Source organism: Drosophila takahashii, chromosome 2L (genome assembly GCF_030179915.1).
Source record: "Drosophila takahashii strain IR98-3 E-12201 chromosome 2L, DtakHiC1v2, whole genome shotgun sequence".
NCBI lineage: Eukaryota > Metazoa > Arthropoda > Insecta > Diptera > Drosophilidae > Drosophila > Drosophila takahashii.
Window position 1 is genome coordinate 426,789 of NC_091678.1, and position 22,661 is coordinate 449,449.

Sequence of the window (22,661 nt, forward strand, 5' to 3'; positions counted from 1 at the left end):
AGCGTTGTGGAAATGCCATCGTAAGCGGCCTTGCCATATCGTTGGAAAAATGTAGCTGATACTTGTATTTTAATTTTATAACAAGTGAGGAATAAAGTAAATACTTTGCAGTTAATTAGTTAATTATAAGCTATTCCTCACTTGTTTATTCAAGAAGTTTGACACTGTTTTGTTGTAACCTTATATCGATATATATCGATAGCTCGCTGGTATGTTTAAACAACCGCCGAACGGTCGCACATTTGTTGCATTTGTCCAGCGATTTGATTCGAGTCGCGTTTATTTTCGTTTTTCTCCTTGGTTCCGTGTTTTTTCTCCGCTTTAAATACACTGCCAGTCAAGGACACTCGAATCCCATTCAGAAAACTCCACCGAAGCCGCCGCCACGATGCATTGAAGAGCCTCCAAAGAAGGAGCGGGCACCCAGCCCATTAAGATTCTACTTAATGTTTTTTATTATCCAAGGCAATATTTTAACTTTCCGCGCACGACGAACATTATGTGAGTAATTCCCCCCGGCACAAATAGAGCTATTCAAAGTGACATGGCTATTTTTAACCCCCAGGAATTTCCTGGAAGCCGCAATCTTCTGCCTGTGGGTGGTCGCCGAGGCATCCGCCAGTTTGGCCAAATTCGGCAGCACGACGCCAGCGAGTGCGACGCAGTCGGATGTGGAACTGGAGCCCATCAACGGGACCCTCAACTACCGGCTGTACGCCAAGAAGGGCGGCAAGGACGACAAGCCCTGGTTCGACGGCCTGGACAGCAGGCACATCCAGTGCGTCCGGCGCGCCCGCTGCTACGCCACCACGAACGCCACCAACAGCTGCTTCGGCTCCCGGCTGCCCTACGAGCTGAGCAGCCTGGATCTCACCGACTTCCACAACGACAAGGAGCTCAACGAGAAGCTGAACGACTATTACGCGCTCAAGCATGTGCCCAAGTGCTGGGCGGCCATACAGGTGGGGAATCTAAATGGCATCTAATGAATGAGTCTGTATGAGCAATCTTTTCCGATAATGAGGTTCATTAGCAAACTAAATTGATAGTGATTCGTTTGATTGCAATAGGGGAATTTAATGAACCGATGCATTTTCCTGTTCCCTAAATAGAAAGACAAACCTCCGTATTAGAGCCTTCATGAATGGATTCAATTAATTTTGTTGAATTTTTTGTTTTATATGAATGAATTAATTAGAATTTTTAGTTTAATAGAATTGAATGAATTAAATAGAATTTTGAGTTTAATAGAATTGAATGAATTTGATTTTTGAGTTTAATAGAATTGCATGAATGAATGGCATGAATTCCGAAATAATTCAAACGACAATTTCTTTTAATCTGCCCTAATGTTATTTACTATACAGTTAACATTGATTTGTTAAAAATTTTGTCACATTTTGTTTAAAAAAAAACACTAACAAATCTGGCAGATTCAAAAATCATAAAAATTATTTATTCATTTAATTCGAAATGAATTAGAAAAACATTCCATTTATTTCACATAGAATTAAACAAATCAGAAATTTCATGGCGTACTATTATAAAACAAAAATTGAATACGGATTCCGTATTCACATTCTTTGACCCCTAATTTCTCCTTTTAATCCTCCATTTACAGCCCTTTTTGTGCGCCGTCTTCAAGCCCAAGTGCGAGAAAATCAACGGGCAGGACATGGTCTACCTGCCCTCGTTCGAAATGTGCCGCATTACCCTGGAACCCTGTCGCATTTTGTACAACACGACGTTTTTCCCGAAATTCCTGCGCTGCAACGAAACGCTCTTTCCCGCGAAATGCACAAACGCAGCGCGAGGCATGAAATTCAACGGAACTGGGCAGTGTTTGAGTCCTCTGGTGGCGACGGAGACCTCGGCCAGCTATTATCCCGGCATCGAAGGCTGCGGCGTGAGGTGCAAGGATCCGCTGTACACGGATGATGAGCACAGGCAGATCCACAAGCTGATCGGCTGGGCGGGCAGCTTGTGCCTCCTTTCGAATCTCTTTGTGGTGGCCACTTTCTTCATCGACTGGAAGAATGCCAACAAGTATCCGGCTGTTATTGTGTTCTACATAAATCTGTGCTTCCTAATTGCTTGCGTGGGGTGGGTTTTAATCCAGATTTTTAAATAATTTCATTAATAACCGGAGTGTATCTTACAGATGGCTGCTGCAATTCACTTCGGGATCGCGGGAGGACATCGTGTGCCGCAAGGATGGCACTCTGCGCCACTCAGAGCCCACGGCGGGCGAGAATCTCTCCTGCATCGTGATCTTCGTTCTGGTCTACTACTTCCTCACCGCCGGAATGGTGTGGTTCGTGTTCCTCACCTACGCCTGGCACTGGCGGGCCATGGGCCACGTGCAGGATCGCATCGACAAGAAGGGTTCCTACTTCCACCTGGTGGCCTGGTCGCTGCCCCTGGTCCTCACCATCACCACGATGGCGTTCAGCGAGGTGGATGGCAATAGCATTGTGGGCATCTGCTTCGTGGGCTACATCAATCACTCGATGAGGGCGGGATTACTTCTTGGGCCGCTCTGCGGTGTGATCCTCATCGGTGGCTACTTCATCACGCGCGGCATGGTGATGCTCTTCGGACTGAAGCACTTTGCCAACGACATAAAGTCCACTTCTGCGAGCAACAAGATCCATTTGATCATCATGCGCATGGGAATCTGCGCTTTGCTCACCCTAGTTTTCATCTTGGTGGCCATTGCCTGTCACGTTACCGAGTTCAGGCATGCAGAGGAATGGGCCCAGAGCTTCAGACAGTTTATAATGTGAGTGAGCAGCTCTACTTCACTGTTTCTTATGCTAATCTTTATATTTCCTTCATGCAGCTGTAAAATTTCCTCTGTTTTCGAAGAGAAGAGCTCGTGTCGCATCGAAAATCGTCCCAGCGTTGGCGTTCTGCAGCTGCATTTGCTGTGTCTCTTTAGCTCCGGCATCGTCATGTCCACCTGGTGCTGGACACCATCCTCCATTGAGACTTGGAAGCGGTATATAAGAAAGTACGTTGCACTGCAATCAGCAGAGGGAATATTTCAACTAATCATCTCGTTTACCTTTACAGAAAGTGCGGAAAGGAGGTGGTCGAGGAGGTGAAGATGCCCAAGCACAAGGTCATCGCCCAGACGTGGGCCAAGCGCAAGGACTTCGAGGACAAGGGCAGGCTGTCCATCACGCTGTACAACACCCACACCGATCCCGTGGGCCTCAACTTCGATGTGAACGATCTGAACTCCTCGGAGACCAACGACATCTCCTCAACGTGGGCGGCCTACCTTCCGCAGTGCGTAAAACGGCGCATGGCCTTGACGGGAGCGGCGGCCACAGGTAACTCCTCGAGCCATGGACCGCGAAAGAACTCCCTGGATTCCGAGATCAGCGTGAGTGTTCGTCATGTTTCGGTTGAATCGCGTAGGAATTCGGTGGATTCGCAGGTGTCGGTGAAAATAGCCGAAATGAAGACCAAAGTGGCATCCAGATCGAGGCGGAAACATGTTGGCTCCTCCGGCAGCAAGAGAACTCACCGGGCGAGGGATTACACGGCATCCGCCACTGGAAGGAGCAGCCGGCGAAGGGAGAGCAGCACTTCGGTGGAGTCGCAGGTGATTGCGATGAAGAAAACCACCTATCCCAATGCTAGTCACAAAGTGGGCGTGTTTGCCCAGCACAGCTCCAAGAAGCAGCACAACTATACCAGCTCGATGAAGCGAAGGACGGCGAATGCCGGCTTGGATCCCAACATCCTCAAACAATTCCTGCACAACAACGGCGATTTTATGTTCCCGTTCCTCCAAAATCATGACATGACTTCTAGTTCAGAGGACCACTCGCAGGCTTCGCTAAAGATACAGGATCTCAATATGGTTGTGAAGCAGGAGGAGTTCAGCGAGGACGATCACGATGGAATCCAGATTGAAGAGTTACCAAATAACAAACAGGTGGCGAATTTCCTCAAGAACATGAAGAAATCTAACGAATCCAATGGCAATCGTCACTCGCGCAACTCCACAAGAAGTCGTCAGTCGAGGAAATCGCGCAAGAGCCATCCAAAGACCACAGGACTAGAGTTGCAGGATTTCAAGAGGGACTATGCGAGGAATCGGTCACTTAGCTGCTCCTCCGAGGAACTCGACGTGGCCTTGGACGTGGGCAGCCTGCTGAACAGCTCCTATTCCGGCATGTCCATGGGCAAACCGCAGAGCAGAAACAGCAAAACCAGCTGCGATGTGGGCATTCAGGCCAATCCTTTCGAGCTGGTTCCCAGCTACGGAGACGAGGAGCTGCAGCAAGCCATGCGACTCCTGAATGCGGCCAGCAGGCAGAGGAATGAGGCAGCTAATGAAGATGGCGGAGGCACCGAGCTTCAGGCGTTGTTAGGCCACGCTAGGCATCACAGGGAGCCCTCGTTTATGAGCGAGTCGGACAAACTCAAAATGTTGTTGCTGCCCTCAAAATAGCAAGACTAAATGATCAATTATTGCATTTACTTAAGTTTCTAAAACACTTTTCAGAGGTTCTTAAAGCCTGTTTTGGTTTTACATGCAAGATTTTAAGCTTATCAAATGTTTAAAATCAATTTATAGGTCCTAAATCTATTTTTTTAGCATTTCAGTGTCTAATTCAATTTGCTAGCTTGCTAAATTTTAATGTTAACAGCTTAGCGAATAATATTTTAACTATTTTTGATGCGTAAAAATTACTGTTGGCGTTCACCATTCTTTTCAATCCATTTAAACATTTTTTTAGACCGTTCAAATTTGTTTTTTCAATTTTAAAAATAACTACTGAAACTTGATACTTTCGAATCAATTTTTTATTAGTTCACAAGAATCAGAAAGTGATATTTTATACAAAAATATATGGAATTTTTAAGTAACCGAAGTAGAACAAAAATCCGAGGCAGGTTAAATGTACGTTTTTTATGCAGTTTACATTGCGATGACCCCAGAGTTTCTACTTAATTGTTTTATTGAGCAGTATAGGCGAAACTACAACTACGAATTACGAATACTCATAGACATTAAGCAGCGAACGATATTATACAAATCCATCTTCCCATTTAGCCCGTAAGCATTTCGAATCTCCGTGTACGTTTGTGAATGACTGTTTCCTTAATCCTGCTACTCACGCCAATGGAAATGTCAATGACCCTATTTTCCGATCATTTTCCCTTGCCGTGGGTAATGGGCTTTAAACTAGACTCCTAGATTATACATTTAAGTACGATATTAAAAAGCCTCTCGCGGCAAACAAATCGTACCTCGAAAAGTGCCTATAAGTTTACAAAATATCTCATACTTTTGTGTAACTAATAAATCGATTTTAAATCCTCGACTTCTAACCCTGTTTGATTTTCTGCTGCTTCAGCAGCTTGAACTCCGGAGCCCAGACAATGCTGTTGGCGAACTCCCCGAGCAGATAGCAAACCAGATTGAAGCCCACCAGCAGGGCCAGAAACAGGTAGCGCAGGTACAAGGGCAGCACCTCCAGAATGGGATACACCCACTCGCCGCTGAAGTAGCGAACGATGTGCAGCCAGATGATGTAGAGCAGGATGAAGGAGACGTTGCCCGTGATGCCGGCCAGTCGACTGGGGTAGCGGCGGAAGCAGGTAAACAGGTCCATGATGGCCAGAAGGGCCACATTCGTGTGCACGACGTGGTTCAGCCAGCTGAAAAAGGTGAGAAATGAAGGTAAGTTACAAGTGTATAACAATAGTTGGATGTTTAAACTTTGAACCGGATCTACAAACAAAAGAAGATTTACAGTGACGGAAAATGTACCATGGTTAAATAGGGTTTTCTTAAATTAGGGAAAAAACATTAAATATCTCGGAAATGATAAAAAGGAACAAAAATGTTATTTCGGGAAAATTAAGTTGGTTATTAGATCTTGGACAATCTTGGATAGATAAGAAGACTTCCAAAACCGCGATAGGAAATTTAAAATAATTAAAATTCATACTTTTTGGCCAAAAAAAATTTAAGAAAATATTTTTCTAATTCCCCTAGTACACATTTAAAAACGTGTAAAGTTGCACGTTGTTCCTCTAATCCGTTCTCGAGATATACTAACTTGAAGTTTGAGAACATTTTTTAAGTTCTTAACTTCAAAAATTCATAGCGCCCCTAATTGGACACCAAAAAATTAAAAAAAAATCACAGATGATAACCAAGGCAAACTCTACGAGGTACCCGAGTTTGAAAAAAATCTAGTATTTCATTTGCGCAGTTCAGAAATTCTTACCAAGATACAATTTTCCATAATAGATTTATACGAACAATTTAATAATTTTCATTTAATTAAAATGTAATATTAATTTATCTGTATAGTTTCAGGGGTTCCCCCACTGCCACGTATTCCGCGCCACTCACCTGGGGAAAATCGCATCCAGCGCCGAGGGAAAGATGAGCTCACGGTCCCAGATGTAAATGACCCAGAACGAGAGGCACACGTTGTGGGCGACGGGGAAGGCGAAGGCCGCGAACACATAGTCCCTCGCCGATCTCAGCCTGGACTTTGACTCCCCGGAGACCTTGTTGTCGCCGAAGAGATCGTTCAGCAGGGCCAGCGAGTGGTAGATGGCCTGCAGAATGACGTCCAGGAAGGTGAGGTACTTGAACTTGCCGCCCCAGCGGGCCTTCAGCTCGTCCTCGTCCAGCAAATCCGTGGGCCAGTGCACCCGGAAGTAGTGGTAGTACATCCCGTAGGAGAACTGAGCCGCCGCCAGGAGATGGACCAGGAATCTCAGGTACTTGAAGGCCCCGCTCGTGTAGGCGTCGTTGCAGGTGTCCAGCCGGGCGTTGGTGGCCTCCACGGCCTCCTTGGCGGCATTGAACTCGCGCACCTGCTTCTTGCTCTTGCCCATTTCAGTTTTAGCCGGATAATAGGCCGGAAAAGCCAACGCACGCAGAGCAAATCAAAACAAATGAAAGCTAGCGAACAGCTGATTGGGGCGCTCTGCACGACGAACTCAGTGCGAGCTTAATAGCTATTTTCAAGCTAAATAAAGCTTTTTTAAAGCAAAAATAAATAAATAATTCATTAAAAATTATGGATTTGATTTAAAGAATTTCTTCATTAAAAAAACAGTACATATTCTTTTATAAAATAAAGAATAGGTATTTTCAAACTAAAAATCAGTGTATTAGATAAACAAATTTACATGTTGTATGCTTTTTGAACCAAATTAACCGTTTCCGGTAAATTTTATAAAAGTTGGCAGTCTTGTCGAACTTTTTGAATATTTAAAAACAAAATCCCAGTTTTTTTCACCATTTAAAAGCAATTCTCGCAGTAAATAAAGTGTTGAATCGGTTTATTACGATACTAGAATTGAATTACAGGTTGTAACACTGGTTTTCAAAGATGGTGTTGTTTTGGAGTGCCTTGATATGAGGTTGTTGCAATCGAGAAGGCGATTTCACTTAGCTGATCTAATAAAAACCTAAGAAGACGCGCGCGCTCTCAATATAAACTACGGCTATAATCTCAATTACAATGCGATTCGTAATAAGAAAGAATGAATATCATTAGCAAACGGTTTTCTCTATTACGATTAAAGACTTTCACAATTTATTAAGGATGTCAAATACATTATCGAGTTCATCAGGCAAGCTCAAGTTTATTCATTTTCACATATTTTGTGCGACTTCTTCAGTCTTCTTTACAATATCAATATCTTTGGCTGAGAAGATCGTACAATACAGACAAAATAAATAATCCCAAGACAGGCCTGAGTCGTCGTCAATCATTATTTGTATTTTGTGGCTAATTAAACGCGACTACATGGAACAGAAACGGGACACAGCCTACTCCTAGTTGGATTTGCGCTTGGCCAGCTTCACCTCCTTGGCCCAGACGGTGTTGTTGAGGAACTCGCCCAGCAGATAAAGCGACAGCGTGAATCCCACGACGGCCGCGAAGAACAGGATGCGCTGCGGCAGTTGCAGGACCTCCAGGACGGGATAGACCCAGACGCCGGAGTAGTGCTTCACCACGTGAATCCAGACCAGATAGGCGCCCATGAAGATGGCCAGTCCGGCGAGTCCCTGGCTGCGTTTCGGGTACGAGCGGTACGAGATGAACATCTCCAGGACGATGAAGACCACGATGTTGGTGTGCAGGACATGGTTCAGCCAGCTGTAAGAAGGTAGAGGTATGTAATATGTCTTAGGAAATATATAATGGAAATTAAGGCTTCTCAGTCGTTTTTTTAAGCTATCCCAACAAAGAATCTTTCTATCTTTTAGATATATTTATAACTATTAAGCTTATTATAAATTTTCATTCGGAATTCCCATCACGTGCCTTGTCATAACAAGCTACGTACGTGAATATAAAATGTAATTGTACTTGAGTGAAAGTCAAAACATTTACATTTTAGTGCTATTACGAAAAAGAAGATAATAGGGTCTTGAGGTTAATATTTAAAAGGTTCATTGCCGACCTAGGAAGTTTATAATTTTCTAAGTGCTACTTAACTTATATGAATCTTAAAGTTATTTTAAAAGGAATTCAAGATAAAAGAGATATATGCCTCATGCCTTAAATATGTGGTGTAAACAAAAATGCGACACTAACGTAAATAGAAATATTTGTGGTATAAACAAACGTTTATGATATTTGGTTTTGTTCAACAGAAACTTGATATGCCTGGAATCCAAATCCAATAATGATTCACAAGGATTTAAATATGAATAAAGTATGGGAAATTAAATCTCGGACTGCTTTGATCCCACTGGGTTTCTAGTTTCGCGAATCTCACCTGGGGAACACGGGGTCCAGCACCTTGGGGAAGACCAGTTCTCTGTCGATGGCGTACAGTGTCCAGAAGGTCACGCCCACGTTGATGGCCACCGGGAAGGCCAAAGTGGCCATCAGCCAGTCCTTGAACCTGCGCACCGCCGGCGGTTTCTTGGGGGTCAGCTCATTGGTGCCCACAAAATCGTTGACCAGCGATACGATATAGTACAGTGCCTGAATTATCTGTAAGTGGAAGAGCATTTGACGTGTGTGAGATAATGTGGCTGGATTTTGAAGGGGTTGCTTAAGTGGAGTGGAAGGAATTACAGCTGGCGAAAAAAAGTTTCACAAAGCATTTCCTGCTAAATTTTAAGTGACAATAAGAGTTTATAAAAAAGATTTCGTGTTTCGTAGGTTTTCGTTTTATAAATGGAATGGAATAACGCAAATATTAATATTTATTTAATTTAAGTTGTATAAACATAAATTTTCCCTATTAGATCATTAAAATGGTTACCTAAAGGTAAAACCAGTTGTATAAAAACACAACTTAGGGGATGTTTTAATGAAGCCATAGGAATTATCCCCTTGATCACCTAAAATTCTAACTACTTTCTGGATGCATTTTTTCTGTGTAGCTTTATAGATGCGTGTAAACCAGTTAGGCAATCCAACCGTGCCAATAAACGAACCGAGTGAACTTTAAACCGCGCGTGTATCTAATGGGAGATGTAGACAGAGTAGATAGATTACCGCATCCAGGAACGTTAGGTATTTGAATTTGCCCCCCCAGGGATGGTGGATTCGCATCTCTGGCTCGCTGGTGGGGAACTCGACGTATCTGTAGTCGTAATAGATGCCATAGGTGAACTGCACGGCCGCCGTCAGGTGGAGCAGGGTCCTCAGAGCCCCATAGACGCCCTGGTACAGGGAGTTTCCTCGCACCGATGCCATTTTCCTGCTGCAGCTGCCCTGCTTCTCGGTTCTCTTCGCTCACGATTGATTTTTCACGGCACCAAAACACAAACAAACCGGTCTGGTCCGTCGCGACTCTCTGGAAACAATACTGCTTGCAGCGACCAGCCACCCCCAAAAAGGGGCCAGCGGCGGAACAGTGTGCCCGAGCCGGAGCAGGGCCAAAATACCAGGTGTGCAGATACTTTTATCTTTCCCTGGATTCAAGGGGTATGCTAGACTCGATGGAATCTAAGTAACAGTTTATATTTTTATGAAATTTTGCACATTTAGGATTTAAAAAGATTTTTCATTTAATTTTTAAAGAAACACATTTTAAGAATTTTTAAACCCATACAGAATCTATGCAACCGTTACAATAAATCTTTAAAATATTTATTTTTTGAATATGTTTTGAAATATCCTTATCGTTATTTACCCTATAATCTGATGCCTCTAGTCATGTTCTATCAGCATAAATTTTCCAACGTCCGTGGTATCTTTATGGACTACAAGCGATTAGATTTGTCTATATGCAATCGAACTACAAAATCTGGGTGATATAAATCCCTTAACGGATCGGATCGTTTATCCGGTGTTCGAGTTTCCCAGGTCAATTTATAGGCTTACCGCACAAATGAAAGTTAGGAACTTGAATTTTCCGGCGAAGGGCACCGTGTTGGGCATATCGAGTGTGTGGAAAATGTAGACGCCATAGTTGAACTGCAACACGGCCGTCAAATGGAGGAGCAACTGCACCGCCTTGTTGAAGCCGGGCGAGGTGGAACCTTTGCTCTTCGATTTTGTCTTGGGCTTGGCCATGTTGAACCTCCTGGTGCCAGATATGTACTGATTATAGTATAGCCAGAGTCCAGTCACCAGCGGCAATTGCACATGAATGTACGATTGTGTACAGTGATCGCCCACTAAATGTATCGCCCACATTTGTGTATTTAGTTCTTATCAAGTAAGTAATTAATATTATTATAGAAGTACTTTACAGTTAATCAGATTTATTTATTTAAATTTAATTTTTCTAGTTAATTAAATTTGAGTGCCCACTGTATGTATTTTTGCCTTCGCTTTGAAACTGATAAGGTGCGCTTATCTGCCGCACTCTCAATCGCCGTGGTACAAAGTATTTCCACTCGAGAATGAATTGGCAGAAGCTAAAATAAAATCTAAAAACGGGCGCTTAATCCGCATCGGAACCAAGTCCTCCCCCCACTATAAGATATATCCTATAACAAACTAGGGGGAGGCACGCGCCTTTTCAAGAGCGTTCTATGAATAGATGTGGACACACATAAGCCATATTTATGAGCCGAGACAAAGGCTTCTGGAAATATGTTCGCAGCTAATGGCAACTATCGATTCCGATTCGTATAGCCCTCCTCCACCGCCCCAAGCCACCCCCTTTGAAGGTCAAGGAGCAAGGCCATCGGGGGAAAAAAGGCGACGTCATTAAAGCCCCGCTAACTGAAATATCTGGTATCATTATCAGGTGCTCTTTTGTTTCGTTGTGCTTTCGTTACACGCTATTTATCGATTGTGCGTTGGTAATTGATTTGCGGTTATGTAATATCCAAAAATAATCCCATGGTATCCGTCTCCAGTATAAAACTATCTGTCATTAGTATTCGTGAATGGATAAATATTTTACTAAATTGGAATTTCTATATACGTCAGCAAATTTAATGATGTTTTAGGAAATAGTTGTTCCTATAAAGTAACAATTATTGTTATTATCCATTAGATGGTCTCCTCGTCGGTTTCCGGGCCGCAGAGCTCCAAATTGATTTCCGTTAGCTCCTGTTCATCCACCACACTGCTGGCGTCCAGATCACCCGTCTCCATGCGCGGGGCATCCAGGATTTCCTTCTGATCCTGCGACTCCTTGGCGGCCACCTCAATAGCTGCTCCCTGCTCGAACATGGGATTGTCGAAGGCCCGTCGCTCCCTCACCTCGCCACTTTCGGGATCGTAGGCCATGATGCCCAGGCGATCCACACCGGAGGCACCTCCTTCACTGGAACCACCAATATTACCTGCTCCTCCGTTGTCAAAGCGACTGAAGAGCGGATTGCGACGCAATCTCACACCCAAGTGGTGCCACCTCCAGCGCCGCGGATCGTGGATCCACTGGGGAATGCGATTCAGGTAGGGATTCTCGGGCATAAAGTGGGCCAAAATGACCATGGAAACCACGCCCACCAGGGCCATGCAGAACAGGATGAGAACAATCGAGGAGAAGCTCACATTTGGGTTGTAGGGACGACCGGAGACCTTCAACGTAGTGCCCGTTCTATTCCAGTAATCCAGCTGCTGTTGCAGGAACTCCATGCTCCGTTCACTGTAACCATGACGATCAGTCAGCACCGCCTGCAGGTGGTTACCAAACTGCTGGGAGCCCACAAACTCCACATGGAACTCTATCTGATCCTTCAGATTCTCCTGGCTAATAAGGCTGTTGATCTTGGTCACAATCTCCTTTTTACCGCCCTCAGTGCAAAGATTGATGGGTGTGGACAGGGTGGCCCCGCAGATGAGACAACACGATCCCAGGGGTCGAACTGGCGACAGGCAGTGGGGCGTTTCGCACTGCTCCTGGACATTGTGGCAAACCGGTTCCACCAGTCGTTCGAAGTCCTTGTGGCAGCCACACAACTCTCCTCGATAGTACTCCACCTGCACGTCCTCGGCATTGTGAAAGAGAAATTGCCCCAAGTCCCTCGCGATGAGTTGCTCCAAGTAGGATTTGGAGATGGAGGAGCCGGCCAGGATGAGTTGTCCCATCCGCAGGTGCTGGACGTTCTCGAGGTCAAAGGCCAGAGGGCCGTGACCCTTGATTATAACCTGCTCGTCATCGCAGGGAATCCTTTCAAGATCTGGCAGGGAAATGTCCTTCTTGGCCTTGTCCGTCCAGGTGGTAGGGTCGAACCATTTACTCGATTTGGGTGCCTTTAAATAGGCCTTCTTTTCCTCACTCTCACACTCCGAATTCTTCGGGGAACCAAAGCTAATCGTCGACTCCTCGGCCAGAAGAATCGCCCCCTCTCTCGGAAAAACCAAACCATCAATGGATATCTCCTCGGGCAGGGGCAACAAGGCTGGATAATATTCCGGAAAGACTACCAAATCCTGGGCACATGGCAAGTGGTCATCCAACCAGGTGGAGGGATGGTTAAATTCCAGTCCTCCGGCGTACCACTTGGTGGCCATTGCCACTGGGAGGCAGATAATCAGCCACTGCAACCACATGATGCTGCAACCAACAGAGTGAATTTCAAACTAAAATCGTAATTTGTCAGAGGCAAATTCACTCGCTTTGGGGGGCGTTTTGTTTTTCACTACCCCTTCTTCTTCCTTCCATCTGCAAATCCCCAAAACAAAATTCTGGATAACAATCAAAGTTGAGACCTTTCAACCAGAGCAAATAAACCAGGCAAATGGGACAGCAGATGTAAACAAATTCACGAGCAGACGGGAATAATAAATACCCTTTAAGAAAAATGGTTATTATTCACTATTAATCAAAATATCAAAGGGGTTCGTGAGAACCTACGACTCTTGGGAATTTTTCGAACTTCCACAAATTATGTCACTGCATCACTACTTCCAGATGCCATAAAAAGTGATATAAAAATATATATTTATAATGCTTTTACTGCTTAAATGACATTTTAAAGTAAGACCTTTCAAAATAATGTTTTTAAGACTTTTTAAGAACAGTAAAAACGTGTCGGCTATCAAAACTCAAGGATCGTACGCTCCATAAATCTTGCTTTAAAAATATTTCACCAATAAATCGTTCGAAATCGAACAGATTGAACGGTGTCCAGACAACAAACATATGTAGTATCCATACTATATAGATATACTATACAGATTTGGCCTAGAACATAGCCATATTATTTCTCTTTTGCTTCAACAATGCAATTGTTTGTCGGAAAATAGTTGAAGTTTATTTTTTATTTTGATAGCGCATATATAAACAATTTTCCGCCCATCCGACTGCTTGACGGAAGCCATTGGAATGCCCAGAAGAAAGGCGGAGAACCAATCGGCAACAAAAATAATTGAACCGGATGGTAATGGCATCGAAAAATACTCGTATCGTACTTGTACTCGTATCGCGGGACTACATAAAAGAGCAGTTCGCCAAGCGAAGAAAGGCGGGCGAGTGGAGATCCGTAGATATAAAGCACTTTATGCTCACCAGATCAAAGTACTTGGGGCGGGGCAGGCGGCATTAATCAAGGGCACGCAAGGTCGTGCAACAATAAACTAAAAACATTCACTGGAAAATCCGCACGGAAATGGAAACTTTAAAGCACATGAATTATGGTCAATTCGTATGGTGTGGGAATAAATGGAACAAAAGTTGTCAATTATAAAACAATCTTTAAGTAAAAAGTACAAAAAATAAGTAAGGTACAACATATTTTATAAAAATTGTAAAATATATTAAAAACAATTTTAAATGTTCTTGAAATGCTTTTTTTAAAAGTATCTTCTTTTTAGGTCATGAATGGTCTTTAAATTCTTATTTATTGGGTTTTTTATGGCGATTACAACTGCTGGTATTTTCTTTGTGATCTCGACATTTTAATGACTTTTTAAAATATAGGTCAGTTTTAACACGGAAAATGCGTTAACATAATTTGTAATAAATTGTTCACCAATAAATTAAGTATATTTTAACAAAGAAATTTCCTTATTGTAATGTTAGGTAATACATTTCTTTTAATTTCCTTTCATACGTAGGGAAGATACTATCTTCAAGATACATACATTCCAAACATTTAAGGGGTCCTTAATTTAATTTCTTGAAATTTTCCTTTCAGTCAAGTAGAAACTTTTCCAGAGCATGGGCCAAACCTCAAGACATATTTATTTACCTATCCAAAAATGAAATTCGCCTGTCGACGATGACAACCACTTTGAGATATTTGCTTGTGTTTTCCTTTGTTGCCAAGTAGCTGCGAGAAAAATGCAATATTCCATCGATTTTCTAAGCTATTTTAACGATATGTAAATGAGGCATCAAGCATCCAGCATCAGAAAGCACCGAATACCAAATCGAAGCCAACTGCCGCGTATGGCACATTTACATTGGCGCCCATCAGATAATCTGGCATTCGTCAGTCCCATAAATTCTGTGGTCCAAACGAAACTGAAAATCTGGAAAAGCGCGAACCGCTGAGCAAATAAATACTTGGGGCGAAAGAAAAGCCGAAAACGATTGCAATTTTTGCATGCAAAGTATGTGCAACAGCAGTTCGAACGAGGAAATTCAGATACTCCTCCGTATTCCATATTCCACAGTTGTTGACCCCGCCTGGCCGATAAAAAAAAGGCATGGGAGTGTGGGAAAAACACCGGAGAGGGGGCGATCCCCAACGAGCAGACAAACAAATAAACAAACATATGGCAGACATAAATGCGAACGGCGGCCAACGCAGGCATAATAATAAGAATAATTTTTCCTTTCGCTGATTTTCTCCCTGCCCCCCAACACTTGAAACAACCGAAGCTGGCCGCATTTCCGTCTCGTTTCTTTTAATTTCCCATAATTCATCGCATATCTCTAGGTGATGCTTTCAATGGGCCTAGGCCATAAATCTACTCACCAGCGACCAGTAGGACAGGAATTTGATTTTCTGCGGCAGCGACTCCGGCACCAGGCGGCGATTGAGGCTCGTCTTCAGCTTGTAGCTCCGCTGGATCTCGAAGGAGCTGTAGTAGAGCCCGTAGGCAAATTGGCCCAGGGCGCACAGGTGTATGATTGTCACGAAGACGCGGGACTTGTAGAGCTCAACTTTGGTCATCCTGGAGGTTTTTTCTACAGATCCTTTACGAGTAAAACCAAGGGGAACTTCAAGTTACACAGCGCAAATTATTACTATTTTTTTTCAAGATATTTTAATACTATTGCCTAAAATAGTATTTCTCAGAACTTGGCATTCAATTTTAAAAATTTTATTGAAAAATATATGGTATTGGGTATTTTAAAAAGGACTTTCAAAATTTGTAGGTTGTTCATTAAGAATTCTTTTGAACTTTTTGAAAAAGGACAATTCAATTTTGTACATTTTTAAAAATGAATTACTTTGTCTCGCCTTACAAATAATTACATTTACTAAATTAAATACATTTTTAATAACTTTCAGAATTTTTTAAATTATTTTTTCTCTGTACTTTGCGGTAGCTTTGTAAGTTCTGTAATAGGGGCATGAAAAAACGTCGCCAAGGTGTTTTGGGCCCTCGAGTCAAGACACCTCGCGTTCGTCAACCCAAAGCGCGCACAAATTTAAATCAATATTTGCGTCACCGACATAAATATTTAAGCTTCCCCAAAAACTAAGGCAGGAATCGCTCGAAAAAATCTAGAACACCGCGACTGCACTCAGATGGAGAAGTTCCCCGCGGTTCTTGTTTATAAATCGGTTATGTTCATAATTTAATGGTTTTTATGGCCCTTAAAAACAATTGTTGATTGTTTCGCATTTGATTTCGACACTCTCTAAACAAATCACCAGTTCGCTGGCACACGCACGCTAAGTATTTTCCCTGATTTCCTTTTGGCTTTCCTCGGGGGAACGGCTGCGATTTTCCCTTGACCGCGGGCGCACAACTGAGCGTATGGAAAACTGGAGTCGCACTGTTTGTTGCGTTGCCCATACGCCGTGTTGCCTCCTGCCTTTTGTGCTCGTTTTCATTTCATTGTACTTGTGCTGTTGCTTCTGTTTCTGCCTCGGTTCCTCGGTTTTTGTGGTGTCGTTCCTCCTCCGTTTGCTCGCTTCAGGTGCGTGCTGCGCATGTCCGGATCGCGGACCACGGACTCCGGTCGGGATTCCCGGATTGTGGGCTCCACGTTTATGCGTTAATGATGGCCAATCACCTGAATGAATCGCCCCACCTCCACCTCCCCCCACACTGCAGCCCATTGAGATGTATGCTGTTTAGTGAGTAACCAGATTAGTCGAGCAAATGCAGTCATAAGAAGATAACTTTGATGAGCGATAAGTTTTATTTTTAGGTAGTTAACCCGGCATTGCGTCAAAGAAATAGATAAGAAAGTTTACAAATAAATAGAAAAAAATAATATTCAAATACAGATAGTAGTTAGTAGCTCTTGCTTATATCGATTATAAATCTGCAGCGAAAAGTTCCCACTCGATTTTCGGAATTACTAAAGGTATTCATTTTGGTTTCCTGAGCTCTTGTATTTTAATGTGAAACAACTTTTATTTTGTAGGATGACCAAAACAGACATTTTTAATGCCTATTTCACGGATTATGCTTTAAATTCCCATGATTAATAATAAATTAACAAATAAAGAAATAAGTCCCATGAATAGTGACCAAATCGGGCTACCGGGCTACAAATACCATTTGAATATGAATATGTGAAACAACTTTTATTTTGTAGGATGACCAAACATTCTTAAATAGCTATTTAACGGATTATAGTTTAAATTCCCATAATTAATAATAAATTAACAAATAAAAAAGTAAGACCCATGAATAGTGACCAAATCGGTCTACAAATACCATTTGAATCTGATTTTCAAAAATAGATTTTTCCGCCCTGCAACTGCGAGGAGGCAAAAGCTCGCTTCCGCAAGCTGGCCACTCTCTTTCCAGGCTGCTGGTGTTTTTCTTTCAAATTTAAAGTCATGTCGTAACCCGAAACCAACTCAGGAACCGTACAGCCCGACACCCAAATTCCCAGTGCAGGCACTTCCGGCGGAAACCTTCAGCTTCGCAGATCAGCACCCAGACATGTCGACCGCTTCGCGGATTACCTTGGGCATGGCGGTCTCTGTTTCCACGGCGATCATAGGTTATGTGCACTATAAACAATCGGCAGACCGGTAAGTGGGCTCTATATTGTCAGGGGAATCTATAATCTATAATCCTCCTTTCAGCCTGCGGCTCCACGATGGTGTTTTGAGGGATGTAGAGCAGCAGCAGCGGCGGAAGCACGAGAATACCTACACGCTGCAGCAGCAAATAGACATGACCAAGCAGCTGAGGGCCAGGGAGGCTTCCAGCAGCTCCTCCGACACGCCAGTACCTCCATCGAACTCCGCCTCGCAGAGGAATCTTCAAGCGGGAACGGAGGCCACGCCGAATGTCCAGGAACCCGAACTGCAGCAGCATCCGGAGCAACCAGGAGCCGAGGGAACCGGGGATGCAGAGGCATCACAGGCTGAAGCAGCCACTCAGGATGCACCCTCCATCAGACGTGGCTTGATCACCGAAATGCCCTCCTTTGTGCACTAAATACATACTTTAAGAACAACTCGGGTTAAATGAAGGCTTTTGTTGTTAATTTGTTGTTTTGGAGGCCAGATAGGCTAGATTTTAAACTTAAATACCTTTGTAGATCACTGCCTTTAATGAGAATATAAGAAGTAATTTATTAAAAAACCTAAATATGGGATAATAAACAAAGTATACATTAATAAAATAATAAATAGAGCAATTAAAGTTACTTTTTAGGCCCACTTCCACCGATTATCTCCAGCTTCCTCTCATTTTCTGTATACATATAGTATTACTCAATTTTATTATTACGAATGTGTGTATAGTAAATTACAATTCTAATGGGCGTTCGGTAAAGTATTTCGCGGGGGGTTTGTACATAGGTGGTGGTGGACCACCCCATCGTCCTCTCCTTCCTTTCCCTTCTGCTCTCCGATCTCCTCACTCACCTCGACTCGAAAGTGTTGTAAAAAAATGTGGAAAACTAACGCGGAGAATAAAATACACGATACTTGGCGTTGTTGCTTGTCCGTTGTCCCTTCTCTCTCAATTGCCAGCGTATTGAAAAAATGTCCAGAATAATTAATACCGTCCACCGCCGCCGCCGCCACCTCCACCGCCGCCTTTGCGTCGATCGCGATCGTTGCCGCGATCATTGCCGCCGCGCATATTGTCCCGCTCGTTGTTCAGATAGTTTCCGCCGCCCACGCCGTCGCCCCTTCCGCCGCCCCGCCGTCCCGGGGAGCGGGACCTGCTGCGGGAGCCGCGGCGCCGGCTGCCGGGCGAGCGGGAGCGGGAGCGGGCGCGACGGCGGCGCGAGTAGAGGTACCGCCGCAGCTCGCGCGAGATGGGCTTCAGGTGCATGAAGTTGCAGAAGCCGGAGCGGGTGCACTCGCCCATCTCGTACTGCCGGCAGCAGGCCTCGCGGAAGTCGGTGACCGGCGAGAGCTCCGAGTAGACCGGGCGGCCGCCGAACCAGCGGTTGTTCAGGTCGTTCGCCGCCTTCTCCGCGTCCGCCTCGTTGCGGAACTTGATGTAGACGTTGCCGACCAGGTGGTCGCCCAGGTTGTCGCACACGTTCATCTCCTCGATCTCGCCGTACTTGTCCTCGCACTCGACGAACACGTCCTCGAAGAAGTTGTCGTAGTGCTCCTGCATCTCCTCGTCGGACACGTTGGCCACCAGGTGCGATCCGTCCGCGGACTTGGCCGAGTTCTGCGGGTTCACGTACAGATTCTGCAGCAGCACCGTCTGCGAGAAGGTGGGCTTGTTGTGGATGCGCGAGCAGCGGTCGCCGTGGCGGCAGGCGCCGATCTTGAAGTAGAACGAGCAGTTCACCCTGTGGAGAGGAGTTTTATTACTTAGCAATCCACCCCGGGAAAAAGTATATTTGTGCCATGCTTACTTGTCCTTTTCCGTGCCAAAAATGGATGCCAAGTACTCGGCCATGTCGGCGGCTCTGCTGTGTCGTTGCGGGGGCCAAAGTGTGTGGATTCGCTGCCCGCTTGCCTCTGCGACGCGTTCAAACTGCGATTTTTAGCGCCGCCTGTGTGTTTTCAGTTATTTTCTATTATTTTCGGATGCCGCACGTAAAAAGCAGCGTCTGGTCGGATTTGGTGGCGTTGCCAGGTGAAAAATATATTCGCGATAAAAATAAATATTCATGTCGTGACTTTCTAGTTCTTATTTCAGCCGCAGTGGCGCTATAAAATGTAGTGATTTGTAACAGAAATGTTAAGATGTAAGGTTAACAGTTTGTATCTTAACATTTCTGTTAAATTGAGAGACTGATTTGGGTGGCGTTGCCAGCAGTGGCTTTAAATGACAACCCTGGCCATTTGCTTCTAGAAAAGTCGGCATTTTTTGCATTTTCACCGCACAGCGTGCTTCAAAAGATCGCAGCAATAAACCGGGCAAACAGGACATCTAGCCAGCGCCAACCGCTCCGCCAGCAGAAATGGACAAGGTGCGCGCGGGGGTTGGTAGACCAGGAGGCGTGGCGAACTAATGCGATTCCTTCTCTTCTGCAGGTGAACGAACTCAAGGAGAGGGGCAACCAGGCGCTAAACGCCGAGAAGTTCGACGAGGCGGTGGCGGCGTACACAGAGGCCATCGCGCTGGACGGCCAGAACCATGTGCTCTACAGCAACCGCTCGGCGGCGTTCGCCAAGGCGGGCAAGTTCCAGGAGGCGCTGGAGGACGCGGAGAAGACCGTGCAGCTGAATCCCACCTGGCCGAAGGGCTACTCCCGCAAAGGAGCGGCCGCGGCGGGCCTGCACGACTACATGAAGGCCTTCGAGGCGTACAACGAGGGTAATGATTAGTCACCCGACCTAACCTCACTTTGGCTAACCCCTTAACCCCCTCAGGTCTCAAGTACGATCCCACCAACGCCATACTGCTGCAGGGGCGCCAGGACATCACCGCCTCGGCCCTGAACTACATGCAGACCCACGGCGACCTGCCCATGGACATAGATCCCCAGCAGCAGCCGCGCAGCCGGCGGGCTCCGTCGCCGCCGCCAGCGAAACCAGCTGAGCCCCCGAAGCCCGCCGAGCCTCGCGTGGAGGATATGAGCGAGGAGGAGCGCAAGAAGCACTTCGCCAAGAAGGAGAAGGAACTCGGCAACGCGGCCTACAAGAAGAAGGAGTTCGAGACGGCCCTCAAGCACTACAACGCGGCCATCGAGCACGATCCCACGGACATCACGTTCTACAACAACATCGCCGCCGTGCACTTCGAGCGCAAGGAGTTCGAGGAGTGCATCCGGCAGTGCGAGAAGGGCATCGAGGTGGGCCGCGAGAGCCGCGCCGACTTCAAGCTGATAGCCAAGTCCTTCGCCCGCATCGGCAACACCTACCGCAAGCTGGAGAACTTCAAGCAGGCGAAGGTCTACTACGAGAAGGCCATGTCCGAGCACCGCACGCCCGAGATCAAGACCTCGCTGAGCGAGGTGGAGGCCAAGATCAAGGAGCAGGAGCGCACGGCCTACATCAACCCGGAGAAGGCCGAGGAGGAGAAGGAGCAGGGCAATCACTTCTTCAAGAAGGGCGACTACAGCAGCGCCGTGAAGCACTACACGGAGGCCATCAAGCGCAACCCCGACGATCCGAAGCTGTACAGCAACCGCGCCGCCTGCTACACCAAGCTGGCCGCCTTCGATCTCGGCCTGAAGGACTGCGACACCTGCATCAAGCTGGACGAGAAGTTCATCAAGGGCTACATCCGCAAGGGCAAGATCCTGCAGGGCATGCAGCAGCAGTCGAAGGCCCAGGCCGCCTACCAGAAGGCCCTCGAGCTGGACCCCAACAACGCGGAGGCCGTCGAGGGCTACCGCCAGTGCTCGATGAACTTCCAGCGCAATCCGCAGGAGGTGCTCAAGAACGCCATGTCCGATCCGGAGATCCAGCAGATCCTCAAGGACCCGGCCATGCGAATGATTCTCGAGCAGATGCAGAACGACCCGAATGCGGTGAAAGAGTGAGTACTTGCTATATTTGGACGGCTTTTTGGGGGTCAAGGTCTAGAACTTTCGGTTTCTATGGCCAACTGGCCATTTGAATTCAATTAGCATTTATTACTAACTTTGGGCCTTTGATAATTACATAAGAGTTTTTGTTGATACAGTTATATCTATAAAAGTGGGAGGTGTATTGAAAGTTTCTTTAAATATTCAACTTATTTTTACCAAGTAAAAAGCCATAAAAACATATAAGGGGTGTAGTCAAATCTTTAAAATTTTGGGGGCTTGGGTGAAAAGATTAGAATATTGTTATATTTATAGACCTCAAAGGAAAGATTGTCAGAAAATAACTTCTTATCACTGTAAGAATTATATAAAGTCTCAGCAATTTGTTATTAAGTGGTTTAAGCAGAAACCTATTGTGTGCCTTTTAATATTTCGAATTCCCCCCTGTTTAAACTCTCTTCTAATTAACAACCTTTATTTTGCAGACACTTGCAGAATCCAGCCATCGCCGATAAGATAATGAAACTGCTGGAATCGGGCATCATTCAGATACACTAGGCACTCCACCCCCAAATTCACAGCAACACACACCCTCACACACTCACCCACTCACATACAAACATACAAACCATATTGATAAACATTCAGGAGACAAAACCCCAATAATACGCATTATACAAAATCTATGGCACATCTAAGCTGGTTAACTAATGTATCGTTTTTGATGAAACGGGCCACAATTAATGCTAAACGTAAATACCTTAGAAATCGCAACGCCTAAACGCAGAACGACGATAACTACCACTAACTAAAGAAACTAAAACTAAAACAAGAACGAGAAAACAAAATCATTGATACACGTCTGCCTAGTTGATTTACGCAGATGGATGGAGTAGGCTCCAAACGTCAAGGTCCTTATTTTCTTACTACAATAAATATGCTGTAGCTTAGCTCTAAAATAAGTTTTTGAATGTAAAATAAATGAGTCAAAGAATGGTAAGCGATGACTTTGAATCTGGCGCCAAAGTGTTGGAAAGTGTAGGTACAGCCGGTCTTGATCTTACGTTTTTTTCAGGACTGCCAATTGATTTTATTTAGTTTTAATTATTTATTTATAACACAGACTAGGATAAAGCTTATTTATAAGTTCTTTACATTTTTATATTCGAAATTATGCTCTAAAAAGGTTCGTTTAGTAATTTAGTTGT

At 44.9% G+C, this 22,661-nt stretch overlaps 7 protein-coding genes across 9 annotated transcripts; 3 read left to right on the forward strand and 4 right to left on the reverse strand.

Annotated features, from left to right (window-relative positions):
- The first annotated feature begins 235 nt into the window (after positions 1-235).
- Positions 236-5,345, forward strand: smo (smoothened, frizzled class receptor). The gene is made up of 6 exons (XM_017148928.3): positions 236-501; positions 566-962; positions 1,622-2,103; positions 2,162-2,782; positions 2,843-3,013; positions 3,076-5,345. Coding segments are annotated over exons 1-6 (3,066 nt in total). The 5' UTR covers positions 236-499; the 3' UTR covers positions 4,469-5,345.
- Positions 4,803-6,951, reverse strand: LOC108062326 (androgen-induced gene 1 protein). The gene is made up of 2 exons (XM_017148939.3): positions 6,386-6,951; positions 4,803-5,682 (listed from the first exon to the last, which is right to left on the reverse strand). Exons 1-2 carry the CDS (start codon positions 6,877-6,879, stop codon positions 5,349-5,351), a joined length of 828 nt encoding a protein of 275 aa, XP_017004428.2. The 5' UTR covers positions 6,880-6,951; the 3' UTR covers positions 4,803-5,348.
- A 361-nt stretch (positions 6,952-7,312) lies between these two features.
- LOC108062344 (androgen-induced gene 1 protein) lies at positions 7,313-16,369 on the reverse strand. 3 transcript variants are annotated; one of them, XM_017148971.3, is made up of 4 exons: positions 16,270-16,369; positions 15,344-15,564; positions 8,779-8,999; positions 7,313-8,153 (listed from the first exon to the last, which is right to left on the reverse strand). In XM_017148971.3, exons 2-4 carry the CDS (start codon positions 15,539-15,541, stop codon positions 7,829-7,831), a joined length of 744 nt encoding a protein of 247 aa, XP_017004460.2. In that variant the 5' UTR covers positions 15,542-15,564; positions 16,270-16,369; the 3' UTR covers positions 7,313-7,828. The 3 variants fall into 3 exon arrangements, with proteins under 3 accessions (XP_017004460.2, XP_017004451.2, XP_017004471.2); XM_017148962.3 differs by lacking the exons at positions 15,344-15,564; positions 16,270-16,369 and adding exons at positions 9,510-9,962; positions 10,150-10,285; XM_017148982.3 differs by lacking the exons at positions 15,344-15,564; positions 16,270-16,369 and adding an exon at positions 10,341-10,557.
- Amnionless (amnion associated transmembrane protein) lies at positions 11,344-12,987 on the reverse strand. Its single transcript, XM_017148951.3, has one exon. The coding sequence runs from the start codon at positions 12,969-12,971 to the stop codon at positions 11,463-11,465; it is 1,509 nt and encodes a 502-aa protein (XP_017004440.2). The 5' UTR covers positions 12,972-12,987; the 3' UTR covers positions 11,344-11,462.
- A 1,010-nt stretch (positions 16,370-17,379) lies between the features above and the next one.
- Positions 17,380-18,032, forward strand: LOC108062541 (protein PET117 homolog, mitochondrial). The gene is made up of 2 exons (XM_017149261.3): positions 17,380-17,590; positions 17,645-18,032. Exons 1-2 carry the CDS (start codon positions 17,499-17,501, stop codon positions 18,000-18,002), a joined length of 450 nt encoding a protein of 149 aa, XP_017004750.2. The 5' UTR covers positions 17,380-17,498; the 3' UTR covers positions 18,003-18,032.
- A 223-nt stretch (positions 18,033-18,255) lies between these two features.
- On the reverse strand, positions 18,256-19,626 carry U2af38 (U2 small nuclear riboprotein auxiliary factor 38). Its single transcript, XM_017149250.3, has 2 exons — positions 19,390-19,626; positions 18,256-19,323 (listed from the first exon to the last, which is right to left on the reverse strand). Exons 1-2 carry the CDS (start codon positions 19,431-19,433, stop codon positions 18,567-18,569), a joined length of 801 nt encoding a protein of 266 aa, XP_017004739.2. The 5' UTR covers positions 19,434-19,626; the 3' UTR covers positions 18,256-18,566.
- Positions 19,627-19,793: 167 nt separating this feature from the next.
- On the forward strand, positions 19,794-22,453 carry Stip1 (Stress-induced phosphoprotein 1). The gene is made up of 4 exons (XM_017148256.3): positions 19,794-19,950; positions 20,015-20,297; positions 20,354-21,464; positions 21,939-22,453. Exons 1-4 carry the CDS (start codon positions 19,942-19,944, stop codon positions 22,009-22,011), a joined length of 1,476 nt encoding a protein of 491 aa, XP_017003745.2. The 5' UTR covers positions 19,794-19,941; the 3' UTR covers positions 22,012-22,453.
- The last annotated feature ends 208 nt before the right edge of the window (positions 22,454-22,661 follow it).